At 32.1% G+C, this 18,281-nt stretch overlaps 1 protein-coding gene across 2 annotated transcripts in view; it reads left to right on the forward strand.

Annotated features, from left to right (window-relative positions):
• HEATR3 (HEAT repeat containing 3) overlaps positions 1-18,281 on the forward strand; it is a 53,082-nt gene that overhangs the window by 28,073 nt on the left and 6,728 nt on the right. For both annotated transcript variants that reach the window (XM_051979813.1, XM_051979814.1), the window contains 7 exons: positions 528-618; positions 749-906; positions 1,222-1,304; positions 1,645-1,781; positions 6,644-6,732; positions 12,517-12,660; positions 13,648-13,824. In XM_051979813.1, coding sequence (XP_051835773.1) covers positions 528-618; positions 749-906; positions 1,222-1,304; positions 1,645-1,781; positions 6,644-6,732; positions 12,517-12,660; positions 13,648-13,824 — 879 coding nt within the window. The remainder of the gene's footprint in view (positions 1-527; positions 619-748; positions 907-1,221; positions 1,305-1,644; positions 1,782-6,643; positions 6,733-12,516; positions 12,661-13,647; positions 13,825-18,281) is intronic.

The raw sequence follows: 18,281 nt of genomic DNA on the forward strand, positions 1-18,281 counted from the left end.
CCAGAAGAGTTTATCCACTGGCAGCATTATTATAAAGATTAACAGTTCTGAAAGACTTAGAAATTCTGCTTTTCATAATTAATCTACCATAATTCAAAGGACTCAAGAGTGCAGAATGAAATATATCTTTTTTTGGACATAGCTCGTGTGGGATTTTATTCTGTTATTCTATGCATTTTGTTTTTCTAAAGTATAGATTTTATTTAGTCCCAAGAAAGTCATAATTTAAGTCTTGGTAGAAACTCATGTGGTGGGCTCTTTCCATAAAGATCTTAATAGAAAATGTATTTAGAATGAACTAACTCTTGTCTTTTTATCAATAATTTCATCTTAACACAATCTTAATTTCAAGGTAAATACACAATTTATAATTACTAGTCTTTTGCAACTTTGGCTCTTTGAGTCTTTCTACTGTATTTTTTTCTACAATACCTAGTTCCAAATGAGAAAGTAATCTTTCTGACTTCAGCCAAAGAGTGTCAAGAAATTATTTTTCAAAAATTGAAAATTTGTTGTTCCTTTTGTAGCCAACTGAAAAAGAATTGAAAGAGACAGTAGCCTTACTCACAGCTCAGCAGATTGCCCTAGAGATTATTGTCAACATGTGCTGCAGTGATGGTATGTTTAACTCTTTTTAGATTGATATTTTACTCTAAGCTTGCCATGCAATGATGAGGCAGAAGGTTGGGCAGTGTTTTCACTTTCTTGTTTTTTATATTTGTTTGTGGTTTGTATTTTTCATGCCCAGATCCTTCTGATGATGAATGGGATGAGTTTTCTAGTAGTGATGAAAGTGATGCATTTATGGATAATTCCTTTAATGAACTCAATGGACAGCTAATGTCCCCACTCTGCCTTTCTGCTGAGGTTCATGCTGCTCTTACAAACTACCTCATTCCCAAGAAGGTAAACTATTTGCTTTTGGTTTTTTGAGTATAATGGGAACAATTTGAGAAATAAATAGTGGTATACTTATAACATTATAAAATGCTTATGTAAAATACTTATAACCTTATCACATGTGATAAACCTAGATTTCTTCTTTTGGGAGATGAGTAATATAAATTACTTAATAAATCCTTTTAAAAAACAGTGTGAGCCTAGACCAATCCTTACTTATGAGACTACCCATTTTGAGTATGAATAGTGAAGTAAAAATTTATAAAATAATGCTACAGTGTAGTAATTTATGACCTAACTGTCCTTTTTTATAAACCCTAGATTTTTGAGAAAATTACCTTTCCAAACAGCATGGCAATTGACATCTGTTCCAGAAATCCTACTTGGAAGCCATTAATTAGAAAGTAAGAATTTTTACAGTTTTTGCACATTTTCATCACAAAGGAAATTATCGATCATTTTCCATTTATAAGCATATATTGTATCTCTTGCTTCAAGAATGAATTATTCTGGAGCCATCTTGATTACAGAAGTAATTTGATTTGGAAGATCTTAAAATTCAGGTTATCTTAAGGTAGCCTTAAGATTCCTTTTTCACCAAGTTTATAAGCATTATTAATTTTAATGTGGGACCTACATTAAATGTTAATATTCAACTCTATTATCTTGTCACCTTAGAAAAACTAAAAATTTATGATAGATCATTGAACTGAATATCACTATATCATTGTACTTTTGTTTCAGGATGAATACTATACAATGTAGGGCACTTGTGTGCCTCCACAGTATCTTGTCTGTTTTAGATGTAGATTCTCTTGGAGGAGCCTCAGCACTTCAGACACTGGCGCAGCACCTGTCACAACTTGTTTTTTCTCAGCCAGGTAAATGTTTAAGCTTTATTGTGAAAGTTAGCCCTAATATGAATTTTCCAGAGTCAAAGAAAGAGAATTGTTGATAAACCAACTTGCAAACTTAATTAGCCAACAAGTATTTATTAAGTATCTACTATGTGCCACTCCCTGTGCTAAGTGCTAGGAATACAGATATCATAATTGAAACTTTTTCATGAGGAGTTTATATGCCAGTGGGAGAAATAACAAAGACATGTATATATCTGAAGAAATACAAAGTCATTTGAGAAGAGGTCATGTGATTAAGGAAATTAGTAAAAGCTTCATGTAGAAGCTAGTTTTGAGCTGCATTTCGAAGGAAAGCTATGCATTCTAGGAGTGCGGAATAGTCAGTTCAAAGACACAGAAGTAGAAGATGGAATATTAATGTATGAGGAGCCGAGACAAGGCCAGTGTGGCAGGGCCACAGTTTGGGATGAGAAGTAATGTCCGTTGAGGCAGGGAAAATAGGTTAGGGCTAGATTATAAAAAACTTTAAAAGCTAAAACAGAAACCAACACCAGGAGCCAATGGAATTTATTAAATAGTGTAGAAAGTTGTTATGGTCATTTAAGTGCGAATTATTGAGGGTCTCTTGTGTGAAGAATGAGCAAGAATTGGATAAAGGAGTGTCTCCTAGAAAACTGGACCATTTTAGGTAATAATTTGATGTAGTGTAAGACTATTCTTATGTGTGACTGAAGGAATAGGTCATGGGCCTTAAGGAGACTGAGGATTTGGGAGGCGGGAGTTGGAGAGCTAAGTAAACATGGGTTTGAAGTTCTCTAGTGTAAGAATAGGATTTGGGGAGAAGAGGAAGATGGTGAGCCGGGAGTTGATATCGTGATCTGGGGATCAGCATATAGCAGCCATCATGTCTGGATTAGTTAGAATATTTTAATACTCGGACATTCAGAGGAAGAATGATTCCTGAGTGGTGGCTACAAATCAAGATTTGTTAACTTTTTTTTTTTTTTCTACTCTTTCAGACTAGATTGTTGGATGGTGTTGCTAAAAGGTCTGACCTAGCATAATTAGTACGAGGCTGCCTCACAAGAGGGCTAATAGAGAGGAATAGGATAGAAATCTATGACAAAAGGAGATTTGTTCAGAATGAAACAGGAATTGCAAGGAACATAGTGAAAGGAGTAGCCAAACAGCCGTTGTGTGTGTAGTGCTATTGGCATCAGTAGTTAGGGAAAAAGTAGCTTATCTGTAGGTTATTTTTATCCATTTTTATTTTCTTAAAAATCAACTTAATAATTTTTCAGAATGGATGTACTGATTCACAGTTCCATCAACAATGCACTTATGTGCTATTTTCCTACAATTTCTTCAACATAACTATATTCATCTTTTGACATTTTTGCCAGTTTTCAGGGGTTGAGGTAAAACGTTAGAGTTGTTTTGATTTGCAGTTCTTTCAGATGGTTAAAAATTTGCAATTTTTCTGAGAATTGGTGGTTTATATCCTTGGGACACTTATCTTTTGGAGGATGACTGTAATAGGGATTTTTTTTTAATGACAAATTAATCAATGGATTGTAAAATAAATGAAAAATTCTCTTAGCCTGTGCTCTAAAATGAAGAAACACTAAAATACCTAGGTTCAAATCACTCTTCTGCCACTTAGAACTGCATGACCTTGGTAAAAGTCTTCTGTTAACCTCATCTTTAAAATGAAGGGATTAGATTAGGTGATTTTTAAGGTTCTTCTGATTCAAAAACCTTACGATCCTCAAATTTGTGTGTAGCTTGGACTGATAGCTCTACATAAATGCTGTCTTCTCTTATCATTTTAGTAGCTACTACCAGCCTCAACATAGCCTTTTGAGAATTTATTCCATATTGTATTTTATAGTTTAATTGACATGAATTCTCTTCAGTATGATAGAACATACAGACAGAACAAACCATATAGATTCAATTTAACAAAGATTTATAAATGAACACTCTATGCTAGCTATTGCATTATAAAGAGGTAAAGTTAGTTCTTCATGGAACTTAACTCATACAATTATGGGCCAGAGAACTTAATCAGTGGCATTACAGTTAATATTTTTTTTTTTTGTTTGGGGGAAAAAACCAAATGATTTAAGAATTGTTTAAATTGTAGGTGCACTTATTTGATTTATGGTTCTCAATGTAATCTTTACACAAAGACTCTAATATCACGTAATATAGTCTCTTTTCAAAAAACTAATTGTGATGTCATGTAAATTTAATGTTATTCATTGATTAAAAAGTTGCCCCTTGCACCTTTACCTTTAATCCTTGCTGCTCTCCCCCTGCACACACCCCTACACCCCATTTTAATTATTGTTAAAAAGTTGCCCAGATTTTTGCTATGGACACTTCCTATAATTATAGGCTTATATATCCTGTAATCTTCACTGTGGCTTTCTTTTTGCTGTTCTGGCTCTAATAACTTATCCTCTGAATAAATTGTAGAAATTAGAATGTATTAGGTAGAGAAATCACACATTATATGGATCAGAAGTATTGTTTGGGTTGTGTAATAATATTACAATAGTTTGCTCTTTTTGATCTACCCCCACTCACTCCTAGAATAAAATTCTAGCTTAAGTCAGTCTTTCTTAAGTCAGTACTTTTAAGATTGAATACATTCAGTATATATTTGATAGTGAAAAGAAAAATATAATGTGATCCTAAATTGTTGTTTCATCCATTTTGTTAAAAATTTTAGTTTCTAAGAGAAATATTAAGCATATCTTAAAACTTTAGGGATATTTGCTCATTTCCTTTTGCTAATTGTTGAACATAATAGAGAATCCATATGCTCCTTACACATTTTTCAGAAATAATAAATTTCCTTAGATGGTTTTCATCTTTCCATCTATTTTTTTTCTTACATATATTTTTCCTTTCTTCCCCAATTATAAAAACAATTTTAACTTTCCCTCTCAAATTTTAGTTCCAAATTCTCTCCCTTCCTCATTGACAAGGCATATAATTTGACATGATGTAGAGTAGATTGTATGGATAGTCATGCAAACTATTTCTCAAATTAAGTCATGCTGTGAAAGAAAACAAAGACCAAAAAAGACCAACTACAAGAAAAATAAAGAAAAAGTAATATCTTCGTTTCTTCATTTAGGCCTTACTGTTTTTTTCTCTTGAGATCTTTTCATAAATTTAAAGGATGGTACATATATATGTAAATATAATTATTCCTCAAAATGATAGAAAGCCTATTCTAAGCCAGAGAATGATTAGTGAGAGAATAGCAATGATACAGGGCAGCTAGGTATTGCAATGCAGAGAGTGCTGGATCTGCAGTCAGGAAAATATGGGTTCAAACCCAACCTCAGATACTTACTAGCTATGTAACTTGGGGCAAGTCCAAGTCACTTAATCCTGTTTGTCTCAGTTTCTTCATCTGTAAAATGAATGGGAAGGAAATGAGAAACTACTTTTCTTTGCCAAGAAAATTTCAAATAGGGTGATATTCAGAAATGACTTTAAAAAAATGAACAACAACAAAAAAGGAGTAATAGACGGGACTGTTACTGGAAAATAGGAAAATATAGGATGAAATGGGGTTGCTTGTATATAACTTGAGTTGACTTGGCAGGGAGATAGGTAAATTTCAAGTGAAGATAGTAGTAAAAGGCATGTTAGATATGTGAGATGAAGAGAGATTAAAAGGAAGATCTTGTTGTTTTAGCCTCAGTTATTTAAAGCAAAATATATAGGATTCTCATAATAAAATCTGTTTGGGTTTTAGGAGGGATGAAATGGTTTAGAAAAAACTAGTGTGATAAGTGAGATAGTGAATCAAGGAATGAGATATAAAAGAACTGCTTTGCCATAGTGAAGACCTAGTAATGAGATTATGTAACAAAATAACTAATGGACCTATGCAGCATTATTTTGTCTTTTATTTTTTCCCCCTGGCTCCATTCAGTGCAAAGAGATAGATTGTAGGACTAATTTGGGGCAGGGGTGTGCTAGAGCCAGCTTCATAGAGCTCTCAAGAGCAGTTTGCTAAATTGTCAGTGTAAGGATTTTTCACCTTAGAAATCAGCAAATGCCATATATCAAGGCTTTAATTTTCCTTTTTTGATTACATAGACTTAAGAAAATGAAGTGTTCAGATTAAACTTTAAAAAGTACTGGGGGAAAAATGGTTCTATATTGTCCATTTTTGTAATCCAGTATCACCCTTTATTAATCTAAAAGTTAAAAGGCAAAATTCAACTGTAAAATCAAGTCATTCATTTATATTAATGACTATTATTGGGTAGATTATCTACTTTTCATTGTATATCTTCAGATTGGAAACAGATTTACAAAAAAAGATTTTGAATATTTCTTCAATAAAAAGGATAGTATGAATCAAGATAGCAAGAAAACTGAAAAGGCAAGATTTGGTTTAAGCTAATACTTTGAATCAAAGAGGTACTGCTGTTCTTCCCGAGCAAGGAATGGAGAACAGAATGTAACTTATCCTGGGGCAGATTGAGAAACCCAAAACATTTTCCAAATTTTAATGTCTTTATACTTAGTATAGTTTGATTACAAATACCAGAACATTAGATATAATTGTATTTTAATAAAAGTACAAAAATATGTTCCCTTTGTGGATTTTTAATTGCTATAATTTATTTTCACAAGGTATCACTGTATAAGTGAAGAAAGAAATGCATGTCAAAATAATTGGCTATAAATTACAGGACAACTCGGATATCAGATATGTTCTGTTCTACTAGTTTGAGTATTGGTATTATAGTATTACTTTATATTCCCATTGTTTCTTATACAATCAGTTAACTAAAATGCTTATAAAGTGAAGTTTCTTGTATTTTATTTTTGTGTTTATTGGTATTTAGATTTTGCCAAACACACTGAATTCCTAGAAGCCATAAGTAGTGCGTTAAGGACTCTCTTGCAGATAATGGCATCCAAGAACATTTCCCAGGTGAGATTTCTGTATAAAATTTGGTGTGATTTGTGAGATATTTGTTACATATATAAGCAAAGTTTAATGATTTATTTCTGCACTTTTAATGTTCTTGCTAGCAAATTCTTTGAAGTAGAAAACTTTTAGGAAGAAAAGCTAGCATTTATAACACATTGAGATTTTGAAAAGCCCAAGATCATAAAGCTTGTAAGAGTTGGAGGCAAGATTTAAATATAGGTCTTCCTGACTTCTGTTCTAGTGTTCTATATTTACTGTGTCACTTAGCTTCTGGCTTTACATATAGTCATCAGAATCTTTTTTTAAGGCATTTATAATCAACCATTTATTAGGTGGAAGTTGTGTTGCAGTAGTTGAATTAAGTGAATTTTTCTGTTGACTTGTTTTTTGAAGTGGAACTGTGTTTTGTTATTGAAATAAAGGATGTATAGATGAATGGGTGTGGGTGGTATTTATTTAAATCATTTTTAGTCGTGTATTTGGAGAATTTTAAAATAGAGAATAGAGAGAATTTCAAAAATTTGAGTTCTAAAACATGACTATTCTTGGAATTTTAATCAGGTTTTAACTTAGAGAGGATCATAGGCAATGCCTATTTAAGTAACCATTTGTTTTAATCTTCTCTAAAATGAATAAATTCATTGGTACATTTTTGCTTTGGACAGAGGAAAAAAGCAGGTGGAAGGTTTATAAACTCAATGGATAGTAACTGTAAAGTGACTGAGGACTAATTGAATATGATTTTGGTAACTATTACCTTTTAAAGAAAAGTTAAGACTTGTGAATTTGTTAGTCCCGTGTTTCTTGCTTGAGGTTCTTATTTAAAATGAATTAATTTATTTTTATATGCATTTATTATCTATCCCCACTTTCCCTTGATTGTACAACAACAAAAAGTTCCCATTATGAACGTGCATGGTCAAGCAAAACAAATTCCCACATATACCCAAAATTGTATATTTTTCAGCATCTTAAGTTTACTTCTCTGGCAGGAGGCGACTGGTTTGTTTTATCTTCACTCAGCCTTTTGGTTTGTCATTGCACTGATTAGAATTCTAAACTCTGATTTCAGAGTTCTTTTTCTCTATAATAAGGTTTTCATACATTTTTCTCTTAGTGCTACATACTAATGATGCTCTGTATCATTTCACGAGTCTTCCTAGTTTCCTCAGACATTATACAGTTGATTTCATCTTATGGCACAGCCACATTTCATTAAATTCATAAGGCACAATTTGTCCAATAAGACACCTTCTAGTTTCTAAGTTTTGGCCACTGCAAAAAGAATTGTTATAAATAATTTTGTACATTTATTTCCTTTTTCCTCTTTGATTTCTTTGGAGTCCAGACTTAGTAATTTAGTAATGGTGTAGCTGGATCAAAGACTACGCACAGTTTTAGTAACTTTTAGGGCACAGCTCCAAATTGTTTTCCTAATTGACTGAACCAATTTATAGCTCTTCAGCTCTACAGCTTTTCCAGTATTTGTTTTTTTTCCTCTTTTGTCATCTTTGCTAATCTGATGGTTGTGACGTTGACATTTCTTGGATTATTAGTGATTTAGAACATTTTTTCCATATGCTTATTGATAGCTTGGATTTCTTTCTTTGAGGACAGCCTCATATCCTTTAGCTATGTTATCTATTGGCAAGTGGCTCCTAGACCTATAATTTTAAATTAATTCTTTATATATCTTGCATATAAAATCTTATTTAGAAAAACTTGATGTAAAGATTTTTCTTGTTACTTATATCTATATCTGTTATGATCACAGAATACAATTATATGTAGTTATAATATAATTGTACAGACACTTTTAAACTTGATACCAGAATTGTCCATTTTATTTTGTGGTCTCCCTGTTGCTAGGTTATGAATTCTTTCTGTAGAGCTGAAAGATAATTTTTTCTTTGCTCCTCTGATTTTATTATGTGATGTGCTTTTTTATACATAGGTCACGTATCCATTTGGAGCTTTAAAAAATACATATATGAGTTATTGATCTGAACATAATTTCTACCAGACGGCTATTCCATTTTCCTGGAAGTTTTTGTCAGATAGTGATTCTTTTTCTCCAGTAAATGAGGTCTTTGGAGTTATCAAACATACTACTTTGTGTGTTTACTTCAGTCTATCAACCTCTCGTTTTTTAATCAGTACCAAATCATATTAATGATTGATGCTTTTTAGGATAGTTTGAGATCCGGTGTTGTTAAGACTCCCCTCCTTCCTCACTATTTTTAATTTTTAACATTAAGATTCTTGACCTTTTGTTTTTCCATATGAATTTTGGCATTTTTCTGGCTCTATAAAACATTCCTTTAGTAATTTGATTGACATAGCATTGAATGAGTAAATTAATTTAAATTGTTTATATTGGCTTGACATGTATGTAATGTTTCCTAATTATTTGTCTGTCTTTATTTCTGCAAAGAATATTTTATGGTTGTTTTAATATGGTTCTTGTCGCTATCCTAGTAGGTACACTATATTTTATATATATATGTTTTACATTTTATAGCTTCTGTAGTTATTTTGAATTGGATTTCTCAGTTCTTCCTGGGTTTTTGTTGATAACAGTAGTCCAGGCACAAGTTGATGAGGATCTGAACTTGGGAAAAGGAATTGAGGTGAAGTGATGAGATATAGTGATTAAAAGAGTAATGAAAAATCAGAGGTTAACTCTGAGTTGGCAGACTTGGGTGATTAATACCTTCTTAATCATTTTTTAACTTAGGCAGACTTGGGTGAGTAATACCTTCTTAATCATTTTTTAACTTATAGATCCTTTTGGCAATATTGTGAGATTTCTGGACTTTTTTTTTTTTTTTTTTGCTGAGGCAATTGGAGTTAAGTGACTGCCTAGGTTCACACAGCCAGGAAGTGTTAAGTGTCTGAAGTCAGATTTGAACTCAGGTCCTCCTGACTTCAAGGTTGGTACTGTATCCATTTCGCCATCTAGCTACCCTTGGACCTATTTTTAAATGCATAAAATAAAATATATAGAAGTACAAAGAAAATCAAATGATGTTGATATAGTTATAAAAATATATGTTTTTAAAAAACACCCAAGTTCATGGACTCCAGATTATTTTTTTTAGATTTTGGCCTTCTGATGATAGTAGAGAATACATTTTTTTGTCCTTTGCTTTGCTATATTTATTAGTAAATTTATACTTATTATATAATATACTTTGCTTTACTTATTTATAAGAATATTTGATACTGAAATATTCACTTTTCAGTGCTTAGTCTTTTCTCAGAATCTGTACTTTTAAGTCTAAATTTGAGGAAAACTCACTCAATGACTTAGAAATGAAGTTGATTTGATTAAGTGCTTCTTATTGGCAAGTCATTTTCTTTTTTCTTCTTTTTTTTTATTTTATATAACTTTGTTTTTTCAAGTACATGCAAAGATAGTTTTCAACATTTAACTTTACAAAACCTTGTGTTTCATATTTTTCTTCCTCCTTCCTCTTCTTCTTGCCCCTCCTCTAGACAGCTTACAACCCAATATAGATTAAACATGTGCAGTTCTTCTAAACATTTTTATATGCTGTACAAGAAACATGCTCAAAAGGGAGGGAAATGTGAGAGAGGGAAAAAAAACAAGCAACAATAACAAAAGATGAAAACACTATGCTTTGATCCACATTCAGACTCTATAATTTTCTCTCTAGATGCAGAAGACTTTTTCCATCACAATTCTTATCTATTGGAGTTACCTGGGATTACCACATGATCATCAACTATGAAAAATTTAGTTCTTTTCAATGCTTTAATAATCCAAGTCAATCCCAATAAACTTTGGATAGAAAACCTCATTTGCATCCAGAAAAAGAATTATGGAGATTGAATGTAATCAACACATGCTGTGTTCACATCTTAAAAACAACAACAACAAACAATTGATCATTGTATAATCTTGTTGTTGTGTACAATGTACTCACGGTTCTATTCACTTCACTCACCATCAGTTCATGTAAGTCTCTCCAGGCCTTTCAGAAATCACCCTGCTGGTCATTTCTTACAGAACAATAGTATTCCATAGCATTCATATACCATAACTTATTCAGTCTCTCCAGCTGATGGGCATCGCTCAGTTTCCAGTTTCTTGCCACTAAAAAAAGGGCTGCCACAAATACTTTTGCACTGAGGGTCCCTTTTCTTCCTTTTAAGATCTCTTCGGGATATAAGCCCAATAGAAACACTGCTGGATCAAAGGGTATGCGCAGTTTGACAGCCCTTTAGGATAAATTCTCCAAAATCAATTAGTTTATAACTCCACCAACAATGTATTAGTGTCCCATTTTTTTCCCCACATCCCTTCCAGCATTCATCATTATCTTTTCCTGTCATCTTAGCCAATCTGAGAGGTGTGTAGTGGTATCTCAGAGTTGTCTTAATTTGCATTTCTCTAATAAGCAGTGATTTTGAATGTTTTTTCATATGACTAGAAATGGCTTTAATTTTAACTGAAAATTGTTCATATCCTTTGACCGCTTATCAATTGGAGAATAGCTTATATTCTTTGAGTCAGTTGTCTATATTATTTTAGAAATGAGGTCTTTATCAGAGACACTGGATATAAAAGTTTTTTCTCTGCTATCTACTTTTCCTCTAATCTTGGTTGCATTGGTTTTGTTTGTGCAAAAACTTTTAAATTAATCAATGTAATGTAATTGTAGTCAAATTTACCCATTTTACATTTCATAATGTTCTTTGGTTCTTCCATCAATTCCTCTCTTCTCCACAGATCTGATAGGTAGATATCCCTTGTTCTCTTAATTTGCTTATATTTACACCCTTTATGTCTAAATCATGATCCATTTTGACCTTATCTTGGTATAAGGTGTTTTAGATGTTGTTCAGTGTTTGCTTCCTGCCATACTATTTTCCAATTTCCCCATCAATTTTTGTCAAATAAAGTTCTTATCTCAGAAGCTGAAGTATTTGGGTTTATCAAACACTAGATTATCATAGATACTGACTTTTGTGTCTTGTGAACCTAACTTTTCCATTGATCCACTACTCTTACTTCTTAGCCACTATCAACTAGTTTTGATGGATTGTCACTATAATGTAGTTTTAGGTCTGGTACAGCTAGGCTACCTTCCTTTGCATTTTTTTTTCCATTAATTCTCTTGAAATTCTTAACCTTTTGTTCTTCTAAGTGAATTTTGTTAGTATTTTTTCTCACTTTGTAAAGTAATTTCTTGGCAGTTTGATTGGCATGGCACTGAATAAGTAGATTAATTTAGGTAGAATTGTCATTTTTTATAATAGCTCAGCTTTACCCATAAGCTCTTGGTAGCCTTTCAGTTGTTTAGATCTGACTTTATTTGTGCTTCACTTTTTTTTTTTTTTTTTAAAGGTTAGATGGCTTCTTTATGGTTTATGATTTATGGTCTTCAAATCCAACTCAGCAATTGATCGACTGTGTTGACAATATACTTAATATATCTAAGATAATTTGAGAGTTAGTGGAAAAGCAGCACTTATGAAGAATAATATGGGGTGGTAACTTAAGTTTATAGCTATCATAGCATTGATATTGACAATAGTTGCAAAGTTCTAGATAGTCGAAATATATTGCTTAATAAGGAACCTGTTTTTTTGCTTCTCTGGATTCTTAGTATACAGACAGTATCTTCATAGCAAATGATTCCTATCTTTCTTGTGAAGTGTACTTATGAAACCTAATATAAAGTCTTTGTTGTCCTGAACTGTTGAAATTGATTGAACTTAATATAAAATGATATCTCCCCTATTATCTCTCAACAGTGTATGACTCCTGAGCAGCTGATGTCATTATGCGAAGCTGGCATTCATAGTAGTAATATTGGTGTTAGAGTAAATGTCGTTAGCATTCTAGGAATTACAGGCTGTGTCCTAGCCAAAGAAAATGGAACATGTGAAACACTGAAGGTAAACTATATTTCTAGACTAAGATACTAATTTTGAAATTTGTAGTATTAGTTATCTAAAGCACTGAGAAATTGTGAATTGGCTCACACAGCTGGGGTAGATCAGTGGTGGGATTTAAACTCTGGCCTTCTTAACTCCAAGAGCAGCTTATATTCCACCAGTGCTGTATCTCTTAAATATGTCTTCACAATTCACTCTGCTATTTCTCTTTGAGAAGATGTAGGATTTTAAAAGACTATATTTCTTTCACTTAAATTTGAAAAAAACAAACAAACTGGTTTTTGGAATAATTCTTTTAATGTCTAATATAGAGTGTTTTCTAATTTGTTTTTAAAATTTGAAGCCTTAGAACATTTTGGCATAATTGTGGGACAAGTTGACATGTTTTCAAGCCCCTGTTTAAAAGTCTATAATCCTAATTTAGAAAGTGTATTATGTATAATTAATACTGTCATGCTTGGTTTAGAGATATAAAGCCTATGAGGAAATGATTTTATTTTTGTAACTTTTAAAATGAATAGAGGCTAAAAGAATGTGAAAATAAAGCTTTAGTAAAAATGTGGTTTTTATTTCTCTCTCTGGGAAGAAGGGTCACATTGTTACAATTGGAAGGGACTTTATGTAATTTAGAAGATGAAAAGTTATAAATCCAAAGAGGGTAAAATGACTGTCCTGAGAGGTGATATGAATAACAACTCAAAACCACATCATCTTATTACAGGTTCAGTATTCTTCCATATATATATATGTGTGTGTGTATGTGTGTATATATATATATATATATATATATATATATATATATATATATATATATATATATATATATCCATTTACAGCTCTTAGACTTTTACATCTCTGATTCTTTTAAGAGTATTAAATGTTTTGAAATAATTTTACATGAAATATTATTCTTATTCTGTATACTTTTAAAATGTTTTCACCTTTATATATGACCTTTGGATATTGGACAATTCTGTTTTGTTTCAGACTATTGGAAAATTTCTTCTTGAAGTGGCCACCAAAGATTCTTCTCTTGTAGTAACTGGAGAAACTCTGGATGCCATATTTGATGTTTTTGCAGATGGTAAAGAAGCTGAAAAAGCAGCAGTTGAGATCAAATTATTATCTGCCCTAAAAGAATTCCAACCAGTTTTCAAAATGAAGGTATGTAATAATCCTGGGCTAGACTCAGTTGAGTTTCAGCATACAATGGGCATATGGTTTAACAGCCGTAATCGTATTTTAGTGGCTATATGTGTGCTGAATTAGAACATGGAATCTTTGTATCTCATTGATTAATTCTCAGTTGATCATATGTGTGCTTATTAATAAATTTCTGTTAACTAATAGAATAATAATAGAAATCCCATGTAGTACTTATTAGATCTTTTTTACCAAAAGCTGGGAAAGATTATGATTAAGCCGGTTATTTTCTTGCCATTTCTAACATTGAAGTAAATTAAACCAAACAAGTCTTGTTGATACTCTGAATCATAATTTATCATCATAGAAAAGTAGCTTAGAGATATGTTTTAATAGTTTAATAATATTATATTATAGCTAAGTTCATCTTAATTTAGTAACTTAATTTTGTCTTCTAGTGAAAATTTAAAGAAAAGGTTAAGTAATCTGGTGCTATTTTATTCTGTTGTTTTTTGCATTGTTTGTTTAGTGTGAGAACCACTCAGACTGATATTAAATCCTTTTTTTCCTTTGAGTATTCCAGATATTAAAATTAATTTTCTTTCTCTTGCTTAAAATAGAGTTATAATAAGATGTAATTTGGAAAATAAAGGACTCTTAAATGTGGAACAGTTTTGTTTCTTTAAAAGCTGTGGTGAAAACAATAGGGAAAGTGAGGATTTTATAAAATTAACTGTTTTTGTTTCATGCAAATATTCTTTTAAATATAGAATTACCTAGCATAGTATTCATTTAAATAAATAAGTTTATTTTAAAATAACTTTGTTTTTTAACTATAATTTTTCATTATAATGATTCATTGAGAACTGTTTTAAGATGTGTCCAAACTATCTAATATTAAACTATATTCAATATTAATAAAATTTATTTTAAATGCTTTAATTTTCACTTACTAACAAGTACATGAACTACTGAACTTTAAAAACTCTAGCATGCCCAAAGAAATACTAAAGAAGGGAAAGGGACCTGTATGTGCTAAAATGTTTGTGGCAGCCCTGTTTGTAGTGGCTAGAAACTGGAAAATGAATGAATGCCCATCAATTGGAGAATGGCTGGGTAAATTGTGGTATATGAATGTTATGGAATATTATTGTTCTGTAAGAAATGACCAGCAGGATGAATACAAAGAGGACTGGCGAGACTTACATGAACTGATGATAAGTGAAATGAGCAGAACCAGGAGATCATTATACACTTCGACAATGATATTGTATGAGGATGTATTCTGATGGAAGTGGATTTCTTAGACAAAGAGACCTAACTGAGTTTCAATTGATAAATGATGGACAGAAGCAGCTACACCCAAAGAAAGAACACTGGGAAACGAATGTAAATTATTTGCATTTTTGTTTTTCTTCCCGGGTTATATTTACCTTCTGAATCCAAGTCTCCCTTTCAACAAGAGAACTGTTCAGTTCTGCAAACATATATTGTATCTAGGATATACTGTAACATATCTAACATATATAGGACTGCTTGCCATCTAGGGGAGGGGGTGAAGGGAGGGGAAAAATCGGAACAGAAATGAGTGCAAGGGATAATGTTGTAAAAAAAAATTACCCTGGCATGGATTCTGTCAATATAAAATTATTATTAAATAAAATTAAATTAAATTAAAAAACAACAACAACAACAACAAAAAATTCTAGCATGTTATTTTTTTCCAGTTTCTAAGATAGAAACAAAAACTTAACTTTTCAGTTTAATTTTTTTTGTAAAAGATTATTATATTTGCTGTATGTCCTTCCCTTCAGATACCAATCATCCACTTTCAGAAAAGAAGTTGATAGAAAAAAAAGATAAAACTCCAAGAATCACTTTTGCTGAATGAAACTCATATAATAAGCCTCATTCTTACAAAAAAAATTTTTTTTTTCAGAATAATATTGTACAGATAGCTTTCGTGTGTTAATACTTTGGTTGAAGGACAAGGCATTCAAAAGCTTAAAATTTAAATCATGGGAGGGCAACTTGATGAATCTCTACTTTTTTTTACAGATACAGAAATTGAAGCTTAGGAAAAATTCATTGACATGTTTAACAATGCATCTCATTATACTAGCTCAGATTTCTTAATGCCTAACTTTTATTTTTATTTTTTATTATACCTTTTTATTTACAAGTTTATATGCATGGGTAATTTTACAGCATTGACAATTGCCAAACTTTTTGTTCCAATTTTTCCCCTCCTTCCCCCCATCTCCTTCTGCAGATGGCAGGTTGACCAATACATGTTAAATATGTTAAAGTATAAATTAAATACAAAATAAGTATACATGGCCATACAGTTATTTTGCTCTACAAAAAGAATCAGATTTTGAAATAGTGTACAATTAGCCTGTGAACAAAATAAAAAAATGCAGGCGGACAAAAATAGAGGGATTGGGGATTCTATGTAATGATTCACAGTCATTTCTCAGAGTTCTTTCACTGGGTTTAGCTGGTTCAGTTCATTACTGCTCTGTTGAGAACTGATTTGGTTCATCTCATTGCCGAAGAGAGCCACGTCCATCAGAATTGATCATCATATAGTATTGTTGTTGAAGTATATAATGATCTCCTGGCCCTGCTCGTTTCACTCAGTTCGTGTAAGTCTCTCCAGACCTTTCTGAAATCATCCTGTTGGTCATTTCTTACAGAACAATAATATTCCATAATATTCCTAGACCACAGTTTACTCAACCATTCTCCAATTGATGGGCATCCATTCAGTTTCCAGCTTCTGGCCACTACAAACCGGGCTGCCACAAACATTTTGGCACATACAGGTCCCTTTCCCTTCTTTAGTATCTCTTTGGGGTATAAGCCCAGTAGAAACACTGCTGGATCAAAGGGTATGCACAGTTTGATAACTTTTTGAGCATAGTTCCAAATTGCTGTCCAGAATGGCTGGATGTATCTTAATGTGTAATAGAACTTTGAAGAAGAGAGTTAACTGACAAATACTAACTAGTAGTATATTTGTATTAAAGAATGGGATTCCCTGAAAACACATAAACACCCTGTAAACTAATTGTAAATAATTTTTCTATATCACAAAGCCAAGACTAGTCATATAATTTTTTTTTTTTTTTGACCACAAACTCTGTAAGTTGAATTGGATACCCAGTACTACTTCTTGACATCTTGGCCTCATCTAACACTGTTGGCCACTTTTTTCTCTTTGGGTTTTTGTATCAGTGTTCTCTTCTGGTTCATAGAATCCCTAGCTTTTAAATATAAGTACCTACTCATGTAAGAAACCAGTTTTGATCTTATTTGTTACATGTGCCCTCCTTTTAGAAACTACTTTGCATATATTTTGTCTTCACTTTCTTTGTACACATTGTTTTTTTCCCAATAGAATATCAATTCCTTGAGATCAAGGACTTTGATTTTTTTTCTTTGTGACCCCAGTGCCTAACACAATGTTACACACATTTAGTGTTTGTTGACCAAATAAAAGACCTTAGGCCTGAGGTCTGACCTCATTTTACAGAGAAGTGACCTTGTCTCTGCCATCTGCAGAAGGAGATGGGGGGAAGGAGGGGAAAAATTGGAACAAAAAGTTTGGCAATTGTCAATGCTGTAAATTTAAAACCAGTCCCCAAAAACTCCAAATCCAGTGCTTATTCCAGTATGCCATGGAATGGATTTTTAATATTTATGTGTTATTTTGTTCAGTCATTTAGAGAGTGTCTAGCTCTTCATGACCATGTGGAGTCTCTATCACTAATAATATATATAGGGTTTTCTTGGCAAAGTTCTTAAGAGTTTTTTTTTTTTTTGCCATTTCCTTCTCCAGTGGATTGAGGTAAATAGAGATTAAGTGACTTGTGCAAGCTCACGGCTGCTGAGTGAGTATCTGAAGCCAAATTTGAACTCGGGTTTTCCTGAGCCCAGGCCTACTACTTTATCCAGTGAGCTACTCAGCTGCCTCATTTATTTATTATGAAATGTGCTAATATAGCTAATAGCTCAAAAAGCCATAACTTTATTCCTCCTCTTTTGTAAACATACTACAGCTTAGTAGACAGTATTTCATTACTTGCTGTGGCCAGGCTTCTGATAATAATTTTCTCAAATGTTTGGTCAGCAGGTATAAAATTCAAGTCTTTCCAATTTGAAAGGAGTTATCAGAGCTTTTATTTCAGTCATATCCTTTAGGAAACAAGTGACTAAATTGAGTCAGATTCCTATAGATTCTTAGTTTTCTATAAGAACATATACTTAAAGTTTCTTGGGAACATATGCAACAAAAGTTTTTGGTAACATATTGTTAACTTTAATTTAAACTGTTACCTCTATACCTCAATTTGTTGAATAGCAATGGCCAAATTCATTCTTCTCAGAAAAAAAAAAAGGCAAGCAGTTTTGCTTCTAGAGTATTTTATTGACTATTCTAAGATCAAATTTCTGTGAAATGGCACTATGTAAAA

This window comes from Antechinus flavipes, chromosome 2 (assembly GCF_016432865.1).
Source record: "Antechinus flavipes isolate AdamAnt ecotype Samford, QLD, Australia chromosome 2, AdamAnt_v2, whole genome shotgun sequence".
Taxonomy (NCBI): domain Eukaryota; kingdom Metazoa; phylum Chordata; class Mammalia; order Dasyuromorphia; family Dasyuridae; genus Antechinus; species Antechinus flavipes.